The sequence below is a fragment of the Acanthopagrus latus genome, chromosome 7 (assembly GCF_904848185.1).
Source record: "Acanthopagrus latus isolate v.2019 chromosome 7, fAcaLat1.1, whole genome shotgun sequence".
Taxonomy (NCBI): Eukaryota; Metazoa; Chordata; class Actinopteri; order Spariformes; family Sparidae; genus Acanthopagrus; species Acanthopagrus latus.
The window spans coordinates 19,932,317-19,954,251 of NC_051045.1; the positions used below are offsets into that span (position 1 = coordinate 19,932,317).

The 21,935-nt window shown below is 41.6% G+C and overlaps 2 protein-coding genes and 1 non-coding gene across 6 annotated transcripts; 2 read left to right on the forward strand and 1 right to left on the reverse strand.

Annotated features, from left to right (window-relative positions):
- Window positions 1–1,139: 1,139 nt before the first annotated feature.
- On the reverse strand, window positions 1,140–1,253 carry LOC119023638. Its single transcript, XR_005076307.1, has one exon. It is a non-coding gene; the product is annotated as a U5 spliceosomal RNA (small nuclear RNA).
- A 733-nt stretch (window positions 1,254–1,986) lies between these two features.
- LOC119023125 (neurexophilin-2-like) lies at window positions 1,987–8,433 on the forward strand. 4 transcript variants are annotated; one of them, XM_037104809.1, is made up of 3 exons: window positions 1,987–2,949; window positions 3,618–3,777; window positions 7,269–8,433. In XM_037104809.1, exons 2-3 carry the CDS (start codon window positions 3,694–3,696, stop codon window positions 8,112–8,114), a joined length of 930 nt encoding a protein of 309 aa, XP_036960704.1. In that variant the 5' UTR covers window positions 1,987–2,949; window positions 3,618–3,693; the 3' UTR covers window positions 8,115–8,433. The 4 variants fall into 4 exon arrangements, with proteins under 4 accessions (XP_036960704.1, XP_036960703.1, XP_036960705.1 ...); XM_037104808.1 differs by lacking the exon at window positions 1,987–2,949 and adding an exon at window positions 3,115–3,419; XM_037104810.1 differs by lacking the exon at window positions 1,987–2,949 and having other exon boundaries at window positions 3,494–3,777; window positions 7,269–8,117; window positions 8,283–8,433.
- Window positions 8,434–8,585: 152 nt separating this feature from the next.
- On the forward strand, window positions 8,586–19,654 carry LOC119023124 (serine hydroxymethyltransferase, mitochondrial-like). Its single transcript, XM_037104806.1, has 12 exons — window positions 8,586–9,178; window positions 10,252–10,446; window positions 12,968–13,047; window positions 13,555–13,755; window positions 14,562–14,643; window positions 14,750–14,872; window positions 15,078–15,217; window positions 15,435–15,597; window positions 16,751–16,850; window positions 17,278–17,433; window positions 17,730–17,837; window positions 18,810–19,654. The coding sequence occupies exons 1-12, from the start codon at window positions 9,146–9,148 to the stop codon at window positions 18,935–18,937; spliced, it is 1,509 nt and encodes a 502-aa protein (XP_036960701.1). The 5' UTR covers window positions 8,586–9,145; the 3' UTR covers window positions 18,938–19,654.
- The last annotated feature ends 2,281 nt before the right edge of the window (window positions 19,655–21,935 follow it).

Sequence of the window (21,935 nt, forward strand, 5' to 3'; positions counted from 1 at the left end):
CATGGTCGATATGCATGTGAACTTTCTCTGGTTCACTTGTCCTATTAGCTTGAAAATAATAAATAGTCCATGACATCTTGTTTTTTGTAATGTTTCCATCCGGCGTATAGTCGCTCCTCCTCGCTCCCCGGCTGGTACACTGGACGGACGGATGTGGTGCGACTCTTAATATCAGGGACCTACACAATACATCTATTAACAAAACAAGTTAATTCTCCTGCAGAGCGACTGGGCCAGAGAGTGGGCAACCTCGCGTTTAAAAGTGAGCTAAGAGTTCGACATTTTGTTTTCCCTTCCACGGTTTTGCTTCCCTCATCCAAATTCTTCTTCTCTTTCCTGCACTTTCCTTGAGCAGCTGCTGCTGCTGCTGCTGCCACCCACAGGCGTCCCGGTGAAATGCAGCTACTCCACTCGTATCCCAAAATCGAGTCACGCAATCACGGGACTTAATTCCGCATTTTGTTGAAGTTTCCTGAAGCATTATTACATGTTGACATTCAACAAAAAAAGTCATTTGAATAGGTTTCACGTGTAGGTCTAAGTTCATATGATGTCTGCTTTTATAAAACATATTTTGAGAGTTTTGTTATGATGATTTGGTGATGTGAAAATTCATGTCATACAAAACCTGAACATTTGATACTGTAAATCTCACAGCCACTGCTCTACCTGTAGGATATTTCGAGTTGACTAAAGAAAAGGAGGAATCAGCCTTGGTGTCAGCAAAACTGAAAGTTTGAATCTCTGCAATCCAGCACTTATAACTTTTACATACACCTGTCGAGAAGTCAGAACGAAAGGGTGAAATCAAATATTTTTCCACCCATTGATATGAGGGAACAGCGGACGAAGACCACGTCCTATAGTTAGGGTTTATTTAGAAGCGTGCGCTCTCTTGTGGCCATGTGCACGTACATAAACTGTTCCAGTGTCTGACTACAATGAAGACTATTTTGTTGTGAGAGGGGACTCTAATTTAATCAAGATATCAAAACTACTACAGACTAAAGACTTTATGTTTACTGGAAAGGTCTTCAAGAAATTTTGCTACTGTCGCCTACAATCAATCACGCTACTCGTCACTGCAGTAAATAAGCATTCTCTGAACTTCACGACATTGATATTTGACAGAAATAGGAAGCCCCACTTGCGCAGGGCATCAAAAAATTAGTTGAAACTCTTATTGATCCTCTCCACGGAAATCTTTAGTAAAAGGCGAAAGATTTATACGATCTGAAGAGAATCAAGAGTGTACTAACATTCTGAACTCTAAGTGTCTGACCCCATTCCCCGCCTTAAGATCCTTGCTTATGGTTCATCACACTCGCGTAACATTGCCTAAACTAATTATACATCATCAATATAAACCTTCTACAATGTAGTCCTACAGTGATGACACAAAGACACCGCAGATGGGAGACAAATACAAATAGTTTAGTTTGTAACATGTGCATGTGCGCTAAGCATTGTGGGTACACGGCGAGCTTGACCACGCCCCGTTTAGTAATCTATTGCTTCTAAGATGCAAAAAAACCTTTCTTTTGTCTTTCTTCAAGCATTTTAGTAACTCTTGAACAAACCTATGAGGTTCAATGTTTTTATGAATGAACAGAAACAGCGTTGATGTTCTTTTCGAGTATTCCCTTGCGCGCATGCGCACACGACGCAGCGATCACACTCGAGAAGAGACTAACGATACGGCTGCAGAGTACCCGCAACTTCACTCACATGTCATCTATTCCTGTCTAGCCGCACAGTTCACAGCGACATATTTTAACATATACAACAATGTCTAATCATACTTAATTTGTATTTATTATTTGGATAGATGAACAACAGCCTCCACCCAGACACAGCATTTATTAAAGTCATTTAGATGTAAATACACTTATTTAGGTGTCCCCAGGTGTACAGATGATATGTCCCCATTACCAATGCTAATACCGAGCACTGTGACCTAGGAGTTGATACACAATTATACACATCACTCTGGAGTCCAGCATGGACATTTTTCACAAGAACCTTTCTAATTTAGAGGGACATCTACTGCACAGTGGCATGTTTCTGTGAACACTGAAGCTTTTCTCCCTCAGTGCACTGAGCCTACAGGAAGTGCAGGTGAACTTCTTCGCCCCCGTACAGCTGAACTACCTCAGTCTGCACATATTGCAATGGTGTCTAGACTATCACTATCACTATGAGTCGTTGTTTTTTTATCATTACATTCTGTTCATGCTCTGTAATTCCTGTTTACATTTTATCTTTTAGACTTTAATATTATGTTTGTTTTTGTGTTTTTGATGTGTCATATATATATGACATATATCTACTGGATGTCCAAATCCATCACCCTTGGTCAACCCCAACCTGGTAAAACCCTTCAGTAAGATCGTTATAACAACGACAATACAACTGTAGCTTACTTAATATATGTAAAGTTATACAAATAATACAGGAGTTATTCAGATGTCTAAAAAGTAGATTCATGAATTATTCATAGTTTCCAACAGATGGCGCTGCTCTCCCATAGAGACATCTAAACTGTGATTTAAGTCTGTTTGCTCGGTTGCTTGCCATATACCATTATATCCTCAAGTTACAGATGTATTGCTTTAAATAAAACTACATGTAGTTTTGCTAATAAGCATTTGTGTCAACTATGTGTGTCGCAGACAGGTCAAAACATCTGGGACCTAGCCAATGGTGCTGAGGGTATTTCCAGAAAGCAGATTTCCTTATGAAATATACTTTGGCATTACTGTGTTTTGAAGAGCTGTTAATTATCCTCAGACATTCTTCTTTTCTTTCGGAACAAACCCCTAAAATTATACACAAAACCTGAACTTCAGCCTGTTTCACAGGATCGTCTCCACCTTAGTTTCCATTCTCTCAACCCAATCAAATATGGCTGCCGTAACGGTCTCCATCACTTCCGGTTCCGATTGATGGGTAAGTTAAAAAAATATATCGATTGTAAATGTAATCACAATTACTTTCTTATGAGCAGTATGTACGATTTGAAGCTCTTTAAAAGTTGTTAAATCATATGACATTTGAAAGATACTAAAGGTTTGTTTATTTTATTATCCGTTATTATGCCGAAGCATGCTAATAAGCTATAGGCTAGTTGGAAGACATAGGGGAGCATGAAACTGGCTCTGGTTATTTATTAAAGACAACTTGTCTGGTTATTAGTACTCGGAGTGATTTGTTGGCTTGAAATTTCACTGATAGGTTGAGGCAGTGGCAGCATCTCACCAGACTTGTCAGTGACTTTTATATTTCCCGGAGAGAGCCCTTGTCATTTTGTCAGCCTCCCCGTGGCTAAAGTATGCGGGGACAGCGGGGAGGGCTGTCAAACTGTGCCCGCCTGAGAGCGCCTTTCCCCGGGTTGATGAGTCATAATAAGGACCGGCCAGGTGGTGAAAATGAGCAGGGTGGCAAGTGTGTGTGTGTGGTAGTTGAGAGGTAGAGAGAGAGAGAGAGAGAGAGAGAGAGAGAGAGAGAGAGAGAGAGAGCGATGGTGGGGGGAGAGGGAGCGCTCAGCTGAGTATTCTCTCCAGATCTTGGGGATTTTTTGAGTGTCTCACTGCGGAATGTCTTCTCTACTTTTGAAGCGAGCGTAAGCTTTGACTCAGTAAATCACCACTTACCCCGTCGGGCAGATCGCCTCTAGAACAGCCCGCTCTCTGGATGGAGAGACGCTGCTGCTGCTGCAAAATGAGGGCGCTGTGTTTGAACTTTGCCATCACCTGTCTGTGGCTTCTCCCTTCAGCGGTGAGTGAGAGCAGAGAGCTCTTTGTGTGTCTCCTCATTCTGTGTCTCTTTGGTTGTTGTTGTTGTTGTTAGTCCTCTGGTGCTAGTCCTCTACTTTCTTACTTCTATGCACCACTCATCTGTGCAACCAGTAGGTCATAATTTAATTAATGTCAAATTCCACCATGATCTGAGGGACTGCCATGCTTTCATCGTGTTGCAGGCTGTTGCACAACTCAAGCAGTGTACCGGTGTGTTGTGTTAGTTTCCACTGTTAAGAGTTCTTTGGCATGTTTTTTGTTTTGTTTTGTTTTGTTTTGTTTTTTGTTTTTTTTTTCTTAAGTGAAGGATGTGCTGGTTCTGTGTTATATATCAACTTCAATAATATATCAAAGATTTGCAAAAATATTCTCTTACAAAATCCATCCATATCCACCAACTGAACAAATGTATACTCTTAGTATTTATTTATTTATTTATTTATTTATTTATTTATTTGGCACTTTTAAAGGATTACAGCTAAGATGCCATGCAGGAGGAATACTCTAAATTGTTTGAAGGACAGGACTGAGAACTCCAGTTAATTATGTTAAGTAACAATAACAGTTCCAGTAAGAGTTTTATCAACACCTGCTCAGATTTGACTTATTGATCTGAGATTCAGCTTGGACTTTCATGTCTTCGTAACTAAAATGTCGTTTTCTGCATTCAGACTCAAGATTGGAGGTTTGTATCTCGTGGATGTGAGACTGACTTGAGAGTCTCGTGGTCTGTAAATCTCTTTCAGGCAACGCTGTAATTTAATCTGCTCTCCTGACTTTTATTGAACTTTCTCAACTTAGCTGCATGAGCAGCCGGCCGCAACATCTGTAACTTGAACACTGAAGTTGTCAGGTGAACACCTCATGGCAACCTAATGTTGTGCTTTATTACTGGAACTGAATAATTGCACAGCCTTTGTCGGTTGGAACAACCTTCATCACCCCTGAGGCTTTGGAAACATTGTCACTTCTTTTTGTTCAGCCGTGGAAAACTGACACGTTAAGCATCTTATGGCCAATGGCTCGAATGTTCCCTCTGTCCTAAAAATGCAATTACTGCTCTCAGGTTTTTCAGTTTTCTTTGCCTCTGCAGGTGCTTTCGCTCAGGTATTGTGCTTGCATCCACTCAACCATTGTTGCTCAGTTGCAGTTTTCCGTGCTGGCATCTTGACACAGAGCCAATGACATGGCTGTCACACAGTGGGCTCCAATTAGGGTAGGTGAGAACAGCACATAGCTAGAGATTTAGGCTTGTAACAATAGGCACAGCTGGAGCTCACTTGGTTACTTGGAGGAGGCAGAGATTGGCACACTAGGGCTGGGGTGCTAGGGGTGATGTGAATCCCACTTGTTGTTGAGAAATAATGACATCCTGGGTGCTGTTTATTTAACAAGCAGGGTGAGAATACGTCTAAACCTCTGTCTGCCTTCAACACATTACAATGAAAATAGAATTCGGGACCTAAATGGGTGTGCCAGAGTTTTTGCCCAACCCAACACAGAGGCATGAAGAAAACATTGCCCTGACACCCGCACTTTATTCACACTTTCACTTAAAATGCAAGTGAGAGAAAATGAAGTCCTGACACCTGGTTTTTACCTGACCCAATTAGGTTTTAAGCATTACTCAGTGATTCATGTCAACGTTGGTATCGTATTATCTCTTCACATTTGTTATATTCAAACATCACAGCTCTGCATGTCAGCTGTGCAGTGAATCTCATATCAGTCACATAAATAGCCGCACTAATTGGGATTCGAGCTTTTTAACAGACACAACAGCAGGTAGCTGTCTGACTTATAATAAGCTGCTTCATCAATCTGAACATGAACTTGATTTTCACAGCCGCACTCGATTTTTTTCTGTTTTTTTTTTTTCTAATGCATTAATATTTTAAGTGATTGTCAGGTGGAATTAACAATTTTTCTGTATTTCTAATGTTCCTGGGTCCGCATAAGCTATGAAACCAAACTATAACTGACATACTACTTATTAAAATGGTTAATTACTTAAGGCAGTAAATGATTTGCTTTCTAGAATAATATTTATGAGTTTTGAATATACAGCCTTGTAGTATTTAGGAAGCACTTAGTTTGAGTTCGATATTGTAAGAAGCATGTTGATTTGCTGCAAAAGTTTGCTGCTCAAGCATACTTCCTCATGTCAGTGAAGTGATCGCATATTGTATACGTGTGACATACCTTTTATGCAGTGTAAAATTTATGAGGGACAGTAATTGGAAGGAGGAGGATGTGAATGGGATGCTGGAGAGATCCAGTAAGTGAATAAAACATGAACTGCTCTTCATATCAAATAATAGCCTAACAAGCTGAATCCAGGTGACATCTTAATCTCTTATTAATTCCAAGGATGTAATCCAAATCAATTTAAGGATGGAAACTGTGATATTTAAGGGGATGAGGAGGAGGAGAAAGGTGAAAAGGGGAAAAGAGGGATTTTTTTTTAGAAAGCTGAGGCATTTTCGGCACGGAATGAGCTGAATATTAAAAACTGTTTACAGATATTTAGCCCTTTCATACATTACGTACTATACATGTATATTGTTTAAGTGATTCGTTCTTCAGTATATTCAGCAGTTACCTGTGTGTTGAGCAATATCCATCTGCCTTCCGAGCATATTGATTAATAAGCCCCTCAGATTCAGTCCGTCATCAAGGTCGCATTGAAAAGAGGATAGAGAGTTTTAACAAGGGAGAGAAGGGAGAGCACGTGAGGGAGGACAGGAAGATTAAAATGTGTTAATGGAAATGTGAATGTGACTGTGTGTGTGCGTGCGTGCATGCTACTTGTTTCGTCAGTCCTTGCCTGAAGGAGCTGACCTATTGATCGCAGTCAGTTCTCATTCAGAGGGCTGACGCGTCAAAGCATGATTATTTTAATCGATCACCTGCTACCTTGTAATGTAGCTACAGTGAAACTGTCCTTTATCTGCGGTCGTCCTGCTGGTCCTCTTCTCTCTCGTCTGTCTTGTCACCTTCTAACGGTGCATCCAACACAAAACAAATCCTGTGGTACTGTATTTAGAGTTGACAAAGTTGTTTGTTCTCTCACAGAGCAAATATTGTATGATTTAAAACTATGCACAAGCATTTAAGTACCTCCGATGAATGTAGGATGATATAAACAAGGCTTTAGTGTTGTCAGAGTTACAAAGTTGCTTTTTTTGACTGTTAGCTGTCCCCAGGCGCTCTTCCTGGGGGCTTGATTGCAAATAGTTGCAAGTTTCGAGCCTCCTCTCCATGACGTCCTCCATTTTGCACTGCCGTGTTTCAACAGTAGCCCAGAAGGGAGAAATCAAACACTGGCTCCAGGGTGGGACTTTCGTGTTTTAGCATTTTGGGATGTTCATATGTTTACAATCTGTCACCTCATCACTAGATGACCCTAAATTCTGCACGCCAGTCCTTTGAATTATAAACTATCTTTCATTCAAAATTTGTTGTCCACAGGTCCAAGAAACAGCCAAACACTCTAACTTTCCAAACCAACCATGGAGAGAGGAGGAAGGAGAAAGAGGTGACTCTGTGGGAGCTGCTTTGAAGGTAAAGCATATCTCCAAAGACTTACAGATCATCTCCACCAAACACAAAACACCCGCGTATGGCTCCCTCGGCCCATATGGATGGCCTCAAAACTTCTCACAAGCCCTGGATCAGTATCTGTACCGTCCTCCTCCCAAATCCAAACCTCCTGCAAAAACATCCACAAAGTCCAAGAAGATCTTGGGCTGGGGCGACTTTTACTTCAATGTGAAAACGGTCAAGTTCAGCCTGCTGGTGACCGGGAAGATCGTGGACCACATCAATGGCACGTTCAGCGTCTACTTCAGACACAACTCGTCCCGCCTGGGGAACATATCCGTCAGCATCGTCCCGCCCTCCAAAGTTGTTGGATGGGAGGTTTTGGATCAGGCGGCCCAGGCCACTGACGCCAAAAACACAGTCCTGGTTCCAGATCTGTCATCCCAGTTCCAGAGCCCACCTCAGTCCACCAGCTCAACCCCTGTGGACCAGCAGAAGCAGCAGCAGCAGGATGTGGTGATGGTGACCGAACTCAACTGCAGAATCGAATACCAGAGAACCAACCGGTCCAAGAAGACGAAGCCCTGCATGTACGACCCGGGTCAGACCTGCTACTCAGAAAACACCCAGTCCCAGGCAGCCTGGATCTGTGCCAAACCCTTCAAGGTTATATGCATCTTCATCGCCTTCACCGGCACCGATTACAGGCTGGTGCAGAAAGTCTGTCCGGACCACAACTTCCAGACGGAGCAGAACCAGCAGCACTTTGGATGACAGGTTCTGAAACACTAAAACTGAGATGTGAAACTTTGACTTTTCAAAATCATGCGTTCAGTTTAAGTTTGTGATTATCGTTTTTTTATATGTTGCTACAAACATACAACTTTCAACATGTCATTGAGTGCAGTTTAAGCCCATACGCTTGTGTAAATGTATTAACAGCAAAGAAGAAACCTCTGGGGCTGAAAAAATGAAGCCAATGTGGCGGTGCCAAAAACTGTAATTCCTCGAATGGCCACTTGAGGTTGGCTCCAGAAGACCCCATGGTGAAACACCCAACTTTACAGCATAAATAAACAAGTTTACGGCCTGGTGTGCATTTGTATGTAACCCACCTGTTTGAATTATACTAGGGCTAAAGGTTATGCATATTTAAGGTCATGAGCACTTTTAAACAGCTAGCAGCTAGCTGCCTAGCTACCTGTCAGCAGCCAGGCCTCATTTGGACGTCCTCAGCTCCACCACAGTCCACGGTGCTCCACCTCTTTGCCCATTTTTGGATAAGCCGGAAGTGGAGTCAAGCAGTCCATGTCCATGTTTTTTATACAGCCTGTGATTAATAGGACCAGTAGTTAATGATGAGATTTGTAATGTGAGCTTTGTGTTTGTCAATCACTCATCTGCCAAAGGCTCTATACAGCGTCAGAAACTGACTTGGTATCCCATGGTATCACTTTCTGTGTGGAATGTTTTCTGAATCTTCTCTGAATATGGATTTATAGAAGTGAAGCCTTTAAATCCAGAATTTGATATTCACTGTTTGAAAAATAAGATGTCTTGGCTCATTAATAATACGAAATAGATTCATCTTTAGGGAATCATCTGTACAGTGACTATGACTGATTAGATATTTCCTATTCAAAGACTGATACAGAGGGAAATGAAACAAATGATTTGGTGTTGCAGTCACTTTCATCGATGAAGCAAAGTCCGCTTGTCCTTGGCTCCCTTCCAGTACTGGTTTTACTCTCACCCTTTGCACCTTGAATAGTTTTCTGTTTTCCCAGACCTCAGCTCTAGCAGACATGCTTTCTCTTGCATTACGGCAAACCTTACGGGTGAGTATATTTATATTATACTGCATTTTGAGCTTTATTGACTGTATGTTCAGGCTCACTTGTATCAACATTTGTAGATTTCTCTCCCAGCTCAGAAGAGCAGATATAACAGTTTTATTGCAAACTAGGTCAATTTAACACCTCAGATTACCTCAACCCAGATAGAAATGTCTGGTCCGAAGATTGTGTTATGTTTTCAATTTGTCAGTCCAGTTGTGTAAGCATCACTCTGTCTGATTTGATAACTGTGTGATTTGAGTGTGAAAAGAGTGCTACTGTGTTTCCCAGGATATGTTTTTGTTGCTGAAGGAAAGTTGACTGTACACCCTTCGCTTTATGCAAGACTTAATATACTCAAGGCTTAGCAAACATAATGAACACAAAAGATGAAAGGGGACTTGCTTCGCCATATATTTATGCTGGAGCAGTAATCTCTCTATTAGGCCAAAGTAACACATACTGTAGTTACGCAACTATCATGCAGCTACAAGCTGCTTCAACAAACAAGACCCTGATAAATAAGTCACTGCATGTGTGGCAGGCCCTCTTTTTACTTTCCATGTCCAAGGTTTTTTCCGTAACCACTCCAGTGATTAACACCTTTGCTTTTTCACAGCTTTCCATTTAATGGCTTGTTTAGAACATCAAAAGACACATTATTCTAACCCCCTTGTTCCCAAACCCCCGGTGCAAAGTATTATAATTTTGAGTGATGAAAGTGTTTTTGCACAGGCTCACTCTTATTGGGGTTTTCAAAAGACTCCAAAGGAGCAATCTTGGACAACAACAACAACAAAAAAAACTCCCCCCCCCCCCAAGAAACTCACAATAGAGAGTTGCATCAAATCCTATGACTATGAATTTGTCTTCTCATTAAGCTTTTTTGACTACATGGAGTTGTTAACTAGAGCAGCACGTTTTGAGAAATACCGCACCATCTCTCCAGGGTCCTCCCACACAGAATTTTAAACAATTTCTTACATTTAATTCCTGGGACAGAACAATTTTACAACCACTGTTAACAGGATTTAGTTGTTGACTGAAACGATGTGTTCATCCACCACACCATACAGCCCCTCTTCCTCAGGGCTTCAGGATGTTTGGGCCAGGAGGGGCAGGTCACCGCGGAGTCATGCAGGCGAGGCCTCAGCAGCGCTGGAGGATGGACCGGACAGGAGAGCCTGGCCCAGGACGACCCAGAGATGTGGAGCCTCCTGCAGCAGGAGAAGGACAGACAGTGTCGGGGTCTCGAGCTCATCGCGTCAGAGGTGAGGCCTCCACATAAAGAGGAGAGAGACGGAAGCAGCAGAGAGGAGTTCTCTTGTGTTTCATTATCTGGTCGAGTCACATTCATTTATGATTCTCAATGTTTTGCTACAGTTATCATGAAGTATTGATAAGGTTAGCTGACTTTAGAATCATTGAAGCCAATGATGCTTATTCAAACTGAAACTGATGGGCGGAGAGAAATTGTAAGTAATGAAAAGATAATGGATATTTTTGCAGATTGAGATAATGAGGAATAAATTATTAAAGGTTCATACACATCCCTGAACCAACTACATGTACAATAATGTTTTATAATAATATTTTTTAAACACACAGTCCAACAAGATGCATAACACTGAAGCATGTCCTATGAAAGCTATGTGTTTACCATTATTGTGAATGGATCGACACTCAAAAACAAAAACTATCCATTGTGGCTCACAAGAATGTCCATACAATTGGCCAGATAGAACAGATAGCCGGCACAAATGTTTCAATAATACACGTTAGCATATTAGCCCACTGTAATAGACTGGTTCTGCAGTGATTTAGCACACAGTTTTGTTAGCTTGCTCACACAGTTGCATGAGGAATAAGGGTTTATTTTGTATTCCCTGTATCTCTGCTAATAATATGTTGGATTGATGTTAATGTGTTTTTTCAGACACGGTTAGATTTTTGAACTGTTCAAAGCTTTAAAATGATTATCAAACCACAGTGTAACTGCGGGTACATCCTAGGGGTCTTGGCTCTCCTGTTGAAGAACCAGGGTACGTATGTTGGCAGTGTACTTTATGTAACACTCTCAGGGTTTCCAGAGTTTCTCAATTTTTTACAAAGCACGTAAAGATCACAAGTTGTCACCCTAATCTGGTGATCAGATGAAGGCTTGAAAAGTCACACTTACTACCTCCTGTATGTTTATTCTCATTATACAAACATCGCTCAGGTGCAGGTTGTATGTAAACTATGATGACCCATGACCATCGGTCTTGTGAGGACGATCAGCAGGGAAATGTTTGTTCAGTATCCTGCGTCACACACAGGGTCTGTGTGTGAAAGTGGTGCAGGAAAAACAGCTGTTATGACACATGAAGTCCTATAAAGATTACTCTACAGCACTTGCATAAGCCAAACTCTATTTATTTAGCACAAATCTTTTTTTCACAGGTAAATTTCCTCTGTCTCGTCTGCTTGTCAGTAGATGAGGTTGTGCCACAACAATTGAATGTTATAATCTTATACAATATGTGCGATAATTACATTATTTGCTATTTAACTGCGAACTGGTGACCTGCATGACGTGTTTTATTATCTCCACAGAATGCATTTGAAGATGTTGCTAATTAGCCTTTGTGCTTTCCTGGAGACAGATTTCAGTATGTGAGACAGGCAGCAAGAAAAACAGCTTAAATTGCAGTGGAGCCTCCTTCAACTCTGTAACCGCAAGTCACTGGAGTTTCAGTTTCTAGAATTTCTTCAGAGAGTGCACCGAGATTTCCTTCACATTTTTTCCCCTCACATTTCACTGATTTTCATTTAAGTGGAAGCTGTGGGAAAAGAGAGGAGCTTTCATTCTTTTATTCTCCAGCAATTATGTATCCACAGCACTATCAGTCACAATGACATCTGAAAGATTTTCATCTCCTTGTGCATGTGCTGTCAGTCGCCGCTGCAGGCTGACTCCCAGTGGAGAGCCCCTGTTTTTTTTCTCCAGGAACACAGTCAAATGATCCCATTAGGTTGCCTTTGTGATTTCTGGCATTGATCTCTACATTTTATGTGGAGACAGCGAAGTATGGGTGATCACTTTTGGGTGTGTGTGTGTGTGTGTGTGAGTGTGGAGATAGTGTTTTGAGTTGTCATGGAGAGAGATTTATGTCACCTGTGGGACCGGTTTTAAATCCCACTGGAATGATTGAGGGATCCCTGAACAGTGACAGGTTTAGTATAATAACAAGGCAGAGGGGGCGGCTGAGGAGGACAGAGGGAGACAGAGAGAAGGAGAAGATGAGCTGAAGTGAGAGGGGGAGAAAAAAAAAGAGACTGAGAGACAGCGAGAAAAAATAATTCACCACTGTCTTTGGGAGATTTGACACTGTGCTGAACCGAGACCAAACTAGATCACCTATTATACTTGAATATTTTTAGATAAGCTAATTTAACTCATATTTGCAGCCTCTAGAAGAGGTTGTGATGAGCCTTTTCTGAGATTTATGCAACAAATTTACCAGATTTTGTCTTCCCTGGCTCTGGAATGTCTTATTGTTTTTAAATTGGTATTTGCAAGAGAAATGCTCGCAGTTTAAACTAAATTGCATCCTGGATAACTCACGTCTGTGCTGTGGTTGAACTGTGTTGCTGGGTCTTGCTGAAAAACAGCAGAGGTGTTCAGTAACCCATCTCTAAGTAAATAAAGGTTATATTTGGATGGTGACAGTGTGCTGGATATATACACATGATAAAAAGTGTGCAGAGTGTGACTCTGGATCTTGACATTGTGCTTGTTTGTCCTGTCAGAACTTCTGCAGCCGTGCGGCGCTCGAGGCCCAGGGCTCCTGCCTGAACAACAAATACTCAGAGGGATACCCAGGACAAAGGTAAGTACACGGAGGGTACACTTTCCAAAATATTGTATAACAATCATTACAAAACTTTCAGTGCAATACAAAATGATAAGACATGTATGAAACAATGTAATATGATACATTATGATTAAAATAGGAAAATATGTTGCATAATGTGCTACAATTTCAAAGAGCCAGTATAATACAATATGATTTGAAACTGAATGATACAATAAGATGTGATATGCTACAGTTTGGTACACTACAGTATGATACCATAGCATATGATGCAAATCAATACAATGCAACATGGTACAATACAGTGTGATACTTAACAAAAGAAAATGATAAAATGTATAATACTGAAATATAACACATTAACATAAGATACAATTGTATGATATCATGCTGTATGGAACAATACAAAATTATATACTACATTACAATATGACATATTCAAATATGATACTATACTGAATGATACAAAAAGATACTTATATTATACAATATAATATGATACTTAATCAATGCCTTTCTCAGGTACTATGGAGGTGCAGAGATTGTAGACAAGATTGAGCTGCTGTGCCAGAAGCGAGCGCTCGACACCTTCGGTCTGGACCCAAATCTGTGGGGAATCAACGTGCAGCCGTACTCCGGATCGCCCGCTAACTTTGCAGCCTACACATCTGTACTGAAGCCTCATGACCGCATCATGGGCCTGGATCTGCCTGACGGAGGACAGTGAGTGAACACGTTGAAGCCAGAGTTACCCAGATGCAGAGATCATAACTAACATAGATAAGCTAACTAGACGCATTTATGTTCTGGCATTATCTGACAGTTATGACACTTTTGTACATGTGTCACAACATTTTTTGAGATTGTGCCTGTGTTGTTTTGACATTTTCCTGCATGAAACTGGATGTTTTAATAGGACTTACTGTCAAGAGGAATTAATGTAGATGACAAAGTGTTAGTCACACAGTCTGGAGTTGTCACATTACTCCAGCCTCTTTGAACTGTATTTTTGAGGTATATCCACAGAACGGTGGGAAATGTAAACAATCATTTTTTCAATCACACACCTATGAGTCATATGACTGCTGCAGGTGATAGTTGAGCTGCTGACCTGACATTTGTATAGTAACACTATATACTTACAAGACAATAGAAGATAGAAGATGGCTGAAGTTGGTAGAGGTACAATAAGAAGACAGGCACATTTTGATATATATTCATACAAAAATTATATATTATGAGTTAAAACAATAGACAGAAGAATAATACCCCTGTGGCGAAAGCAAACAAAATGAAAAAACAGAGGAGCAACAGTGTAATATCAGGATCTGGTGTTTACATAACCAGATGAATTCATGTATAAGATCTGTAGATCAGAGGCAGGAGGCAGAGTGAAGAAGACTGAAATTGTTCTCATTGCTATATTACATTACATATTTTGAACTGTTAATATTGAAGAGGAGGGGAGAGAAAGAGCATCTAGAGGTCAGAAAAAGTTCACAACGTTATTTTTATTCCATTACATTCAGCCTTACCCACGGCTACATGACAGACACCAAGAGAATCTCAGCCACCTCCATCTACTTTGAATCGATGCCTTACAAGCTGGATGTGGGTAATTTGGTTGACTTACTAATTATCAAAGGGATAGTATTGCCATAGCTTTTTGACTTTTGTGCAAATCTTTTCATATCCCTGTCGTACTGTATCATCTCAGCCCAAAACAGGTCTGATAGATTATGACCAGCTGGAGAAGACGGCCCGACTCTTCAGACCCAGACTCATCATAGCAGGAACCAGCGCCTACGCTCGCCTGCTCGACTACCCTCGCATGAAGAAGGTGTGTCTGTCTGTAGTACTCGTGGATCTAGTCATTGTTTAAAATGTTTATATAGCTCTTAACTCTATGAAAAAGTTATTTTTAAATCCTCGAAGCATACATTTTTTAATATAAGGCAAATGAAATCGTTTTTTAAAAAAGTGGGAAAACATGTTAAAACTATGGTAAGAGAATCACTCAGTGTTTGTGACTGTGTGCGTTTCAGCTGTGTGTGGAGATTAACGCCTACCTGCTGGCAGACATGGCTCATATCAGTGGCCTGGTGGCAGCAGGAGCTGTTCCATCGCCTTTCAAGCACGCTGACCTGGTGACCTCCACTACCCATAAGTCCCTGCGTGGGGCAAGGTGAGGGCCTGAATGGTGTCTGTGAATTACTTCTTCACATGTCACAGACTAAGTGATATAGTATTCTGCTCAAGGTGAAAAAGTTGTTGATAAAACCGTAACGATTGTACTTTGGATCGTAAACTAGTGCATAACTATAATACGCCATGCAGGATTGGACTGTTTGATGTCAAGTGAATAAGGGTGAGTACATTAGCTTTCTCTCTCCACGCTGCAGGGCTGGTCTGATCTTCTACCGGAAAGGTGTGCGGTCTGTGGATAAAAAAGGTCAAGAGGTGACCTATGACCTTGAGGACAGGGTGAACTTTGCCGTGTTCCCATCACTTCAGGGAGGACCTCACAACCATGCCATTGCCGGGGTGGCCGTCGCCCTCAAACAGGTCCAGATATTAACCTTAGGGCCCCATCTCAATACACACCTTTCCCCTTCCTCTTAGCACCACTCCTCCATTTTTCTTGTCCAGGCCTAGGAGTAGGGTGTCACTGGGTAGGACAAGGACAACTGAGGGTAATGATAGCTCTCTGTCAATTCCATGTATGATGGTTCAATCGCTACTATTTTGCTGATGACTCTGTAGCTTAACGTTACATTGTCATTGCTGATTTGTGCACAATATGGATGTTGCATTCCCTTCTTTGATGGCATATGATAGGCGTAATTTAAATGCAGTCCGGCAGCGAAGTTGCCGCTCATGGTACGGCTTTTCTAAACCAAAAATAAAACCCAAAGATGGCGCCAATTCAGTCCACAGAGAATTGGCATCCTGGCAAATACAGCAAAATAAAAATCTAGCCTTGTGGTTTACTTCCTGGATACATGACCCACTGAATATGGGCAGTAGAGTTTCTCCCGCTGGCCCAACTCACCAGTTATCGTCTGCACATCAACTTGACATTGTGATGGCGTCACTTTTCTTTGCTCGAAGGAGGTTTTACAAATATGACACCTGAACGGATCATAGAATTGATAATACAAAGAGTCATAATTGATCTTGTTAGCTCAAGGTGTCCTGTCAACAGTTTTACAGGCATCTCTTTTTTAACATTGCTCTGTTGGAAAAATGCCAATAGGGTAGCGGAGGAATATTTAGCTGCAATACCACAGGTGGCCACTTGGCAACACTGGAATCGAAGCTGAGCAGCACCATCTTATCCAGGTCTATATTACATTCATGGTGCAGACTGGCAGGATAAGAGCACGGTTTGCTAGATGCCAGGTAAAGAAGCAAACGTCAACAAAGTAAACGCCACCGACGCTTACTGATAACGTACAAGGGAGAACTCATCCACTATCATTTACAACAGGGGCACTTGAAAATGAGGAGCAGAGGGTAAAAATGGAAACGAGATTGAGCCTAATTATTAATATTCATCAATAGAAGAGCAAATAGGAGAGAAAATCCTTTGTGAAATCATGGCACAACATTTTGAACTGCAGCTTATTTTCAGCAGCTCATGTATAAGGAGTTTCTTGTCATCTGGAGTGTCCTGATATGATCTTTTCTTTATACCGTGTAATTTCTTTCTCTGCAGGCCTCCACTCCCATGTTCAAACAGTACATCGCTCAAGTGATGCTGAATGCCAAGGCCATGGCGAACGCTCTGTTGAAGAAAGGCTACACCCTGGTGTCCGGTACAGAGTGCTTTTTATGTGTTTTATTTTTGCACAAAACAAATAAGCATATAAAAAGCAAGTTAATTTCTTTCTTTTTTTCACTGACTATGGAATTAGATTTAGCATCTGAAGTATTATTGCACTTCTACCACTCATTGTACGTGATGCAATTGCCTTCTGGTAGTCTCTCTATTTGCTCCGAACTCATTTGCATTCTATTATTATGACTTTGGAGGAGTTTACTTAAGCTTCTCTTGACAGCTCAATGGGGGAAAAAAGACATTATTACGAGGAATTTTAAAGGAATGATACGGTTATGGTTGCCTGTATGAAGGTTAGAGTAGAGGGTGAAGGGAAATGAAAATGTATCTCACTGACACATTTTCCCCTGAAGTGAATATAATTACCAAACCAAATCTCGCTGTCCTCCGCCTCCTCCTCGCAGGTGGAACAGACAACCACCTGGTCTTGGTTGACCTTCGAACTCGTGGGATGGACGGGGCTCGAGCCGAGAGGGTCCTGGAGTTGGTGTCCATCACCGCCAACAAGAACACCTGCCCCGGAGACAAGAGCGCTCTGACCCCAGGAGGACTCAGACTCGGTATTCATCAGATTAGCAGCTTTAAAGCATGTGCTGGTTGGCTGACTGCCGTTGGTGAAGAGCTGCAGGAGTGGAGGCTGTTGGGGCAAAATCTGTCAACCAGTCAGTCTTCTTGCCTTTCTTGTCTCTCTGTGTCTCTTTGTCCTTTGTCCCTCTGTCTCTCCATCGGCCTGTCAGTCAACCTGTCAGCATTTGTCTCTCAATCACTCTATAGTCTTAACCTTTTTATTAACTTTATCAACAGTGATCGCCCTAATATCGTCATATTTTACTTCTTTTTAAAAATTCTCTTACAGGAACTCCAGCTCTGACATCCCGACAGCTGAAGGAGACAGACTTTGAAAAGGTTGTGGAGTTTATTGATGAAGGGATTCAGATCGCGCTGGATGTGAAGAAGAAGACTGGTGAGAGAAAAAGACATCACTCTGTTTTGAGTAGACTTCTGATTTAATCCAGTGAGACTGGTGGAGTTTGACAATTTATATCCTGGTAGATAGACACAACATGATGAGATCCTGTCTGCTCAGAGAGCTTTCTCAGGGTTTATGACCACGGTGATTTTTCACATCATATTATTTATACAATTATAAACACAGTCGCCAGTTTACGAACAGTTCTGTAAGAAAGCATCCCTTAAATGTTCCGTTTCGTAGCTATTGAATTGTACTGTGTAATATAGAGAGAGTTGTAACTGGTATTTAGCCCCCAATGGGGTGGACCTATGAAATTCCACAGCACCACAAACTACATCGTCAAATGTCACGTGAGGTTGAATTAACATCTTTTAAGCAGTTTTAACAAAACATGAACATTCTGTACTTCATGAAGGCAGCAGTCATTGCAAGACTGCTTTAGTATTAGCCACATGTACCAAACAACCTGGCAGCTAAGGGTAATGTTTCAGCGTTAGTAACTTTGCTAACAGAACATTTTCCCGAGGGGAAGGCAATCTGAATCCACCATTTGGTGGGTATGTGAAAATGATCGCCTCGGATACATATTTTAATTAAATTGAATACACCATCTTTAAGTCTTTGTTCAGCTTTAGCTATGAACGCGTAAATGAATCAAAGCCTTTACGGTTTTTGATACATTAGGGGATTTTCTTACAATTCCTGTCAGAGTGATGGTCCAAAGAAAATATTAGTAATGCTGGCGAGAGCCTTGCCTTTCTTTTGGCTTTTGTTTTTTATTAATTATTTTTTTAAAGATTAACATAATGTTCAGCCTACCTACCGAATATTTTTGTACACTCCCTAACTAAAAGGTTTTCAAGTACATGTCAAGGACAGATCCAAAGTTTTGTCAGCGTTGCAGGAGATTTTTTTCCCCAGATTTTTTGGAAATTAAAACCTGCAACTTCTGACTCCCAACAGGAAACCTGGCCAGCTTCAAGTCCTTCCTGCTGGAGGACTCAGAGACGGTGTCGCGCATCGCAGAGCTCCGCCAGCGGGTGGAGCTATTCGCCAGGCCCTTCCCCATGCCGGGATTCACTGACCACTGATAACCACACATGCACAAGGGCAGTTTCCCCATCACATCTCGGACAGATCCTTAATCCTTAAGAGCTTCAGAGCTCCTCTAATATAACAGCCCTGTTTTTTTTATAATGTTGCCATGGAAACAAGCATTGTTTCAAAACAATGTTAAAGTCTGAAAAAGTCATATATAACTCACATTATTGTTAAATATTACAGTATTGTGCAGAATCGCCACTCCCAGTCAGATGTGTGCCTGCTGGACATGGAAAAGTTTGGTTTGGTTTTGAGTGATGATGAGGTGGATGATGATGAATGCTTTTCCATCACCGTCAACACATCAACACACACGCACACACGCACACACGCATACAACAGCTGCTGCTCTCGCTGTCATACATTTTCCAGTCTCACACAGGACCTTGAACTTGTTTCCACTCAACTCTTTTTAGAGGCCCTATCAGTGTCAGCTTTTGTCCCAGTCCTTGAAGAACTCACAGCTTCTGTTTTGGAAATCGAACGCGCGCTCAGCTTTCACTTAGAGAACCAAAAAATCGAAAAATGGGGAAACAGCAAAAAACATTTTCAAACTAAGTTTTTAGGTTGCTTTTTTTTGTATACTACCTTTCCATCTTCTATCCCGTCGCTTTGCTTTGTATTATAAAGGATTTGCGGAGAATGTACAATGTATATACAGTACATCTTCATTACGATAATAATAATAATAAAAAAACTACCCTGAATGTTTAGGTTTGTTGAATTTCTCTGACGTCGCTTGCATCGGCCTCATGAATACCTGCTGCTCTGTGACACACACGCTCGCTCGCTAGAGGCAGATGATTTCTGTTTACAGCGGCGGGAGGGAGGAGACTCCGCAGTGTTTATAAACACTGATCCGTGTTAAGCTGCTGGCACTTCCTCTTACTGTCACCCTCAGGGAAAAGTCCAGAAAAAACTAAATAAATGTTGATGTTTATACAGTGGCAGTGATCTGACAATCAGATCAAGCCAGAGCTTCACATCCTGAGAAAAAAGCCCTGACAGTAACTGGTGATGTTTATACAATGAGCTGATTTATGTTATAGACTTCTGATCGCCACTGGACAGCCAGTATTGTTTTCTACGTGAGTGAAGTGATGACTTTTCCTCCTCCCTTTGATACCGTTTTTTTAATATTTCTGATACTGTCTTTTTACGTCCCCATGCAAACCCACATTACATAATGCTTACAAACACAGGCAGTATTATATTTTATACATGAGAAGACAAGAGCATTATGTAACACCAGAGTCCTTCACTGTCCTCACAAAAGCTTCTCAACATTTGTTCAAACGCTTCCTCTCCCACTGTTTCTCAAATTGCTGCAGTCAGATCTCTCTACTCTCGGACAAGAAAAAGAGTCGGCCTCCTCTTTCTCCAACTCTGAAATGACAAACTTTGTTGTTGTTTCATTTTGATGTAGTTATTATTTATTCTGAAAGGGAAGTTGCCTCTGAAGCCTTTCATAAAGCAAGCTTTGCAACATGAAGCGCTGCCGCTGCCTATTGGAGCGCTAAATATTTATTCCAGTGAAGAACTGAATGGACTTTTTTGTTTTGTGGCAGACGCCTTTGTGTTCCCGCTCCGCTCGTCAGTCTGTCCTTCCAATTTTCCGGTTGAAGGTTATTGCTTCAGCTTCTGCCAGAGGAATGTGTCCCCTCCACAGAGACCATCCAGCTGTATCACAGGTCAAAGGCCAGGGAAGCTCTCAGCTCTGTCGTCAGAAAACACATAACCAAACACACACACACACACACACACACACATGCAGCATCACAACACAAGTGAAGACTCATCCGCTGCATCTTTTTGCTTGTTTCTCACGACCTGACAACTCTTTGACTCGGCGTGTGTGTGTTTCAAGGCCTTTGACTATCCTTAGGGAAATCATATGATCCCTCATGTTCCATCGTTCAAGGTCTCTAGCCCCTCTTCTTATTGCCACAACAATCCCTGTGGTGTTTAAAGGACGATTTATTTATTTTTATGCCCGCTGCTCTTCCTTCGCTCTTCATTCGCTCTTCTAGTTACAATATGGGAACGAAATTAAATGCGGATGAGCTGAGAGAGCTGAAAGGGAGGCCGTAAGAGGATGAAACACGAGTCTCACCTTCACTGAACAAAGCTTTAAGACTGAAAGGGTTTGTTTTTGATTCATCCTTCAGAGGTGGCAAGAGTGCTGCTGTGGAATTCATTTTAAAAAGGGGGACATGAAGGAGGGGTAAGCACTGTGTGTCAGTGTTTAATATGACATGGATTCAGTCTCAAAAGAGTTTATATATACCATCCAGTCGCAAGTCAGGGATTGACAAATCCTTTAGTCTACTGAGGGTTCCCACTAATGTATATTTCCTCTTACGTCACTCCCGTCTCACTGAGGGACAAAGCAAGAACAGAGGAAGCAGAGTTGAGTATGAAGAGAGATTTTGATGAGATTTCGCAGACAGATGTGGTTTTAGTTTTTCTTTCCTGTCCTTCAGTGTGTTGTGTAAAAGGTCTTGAAAGTTAAAAAAAAAAAAGTTCCCCACCAATGGGAGCTCCTCTGTCCCACAGAAAACACTACTCCTGAAACGCCTCGTCAGTAGCCTTGCCTTTGATTCGCTGGCCTCTTGACATCACTGCCTCCCCATGTTACACATTTCAATGATTTTATGCCTGTATTCAGGGAGTGAAGCTAACAGGAAGATGAAAACACAGCAGAGCCGGTCAGAGACATGCTGTGTGACGCTTGTTGAGTCTGATCATAACCAAGAATGAGAATTAGCACAACTGGATTCCTTTAAAAAGTCCCTATGAGTAACAGTTTTCACCTTATCATGTACATGGTATACACAGTGTATGCCTGTGTCTGCAGTATACCTGGATATCGACTGGTGTGTGTGCGTCTGTGTCTGTGTGTGTGTGTGTGTGTGTGTGTGTGTGTGTACTTAGGTTGTACACACTGTGCTCTGCTGTCATACATCAGCACCATGCTGGGTGACTGCT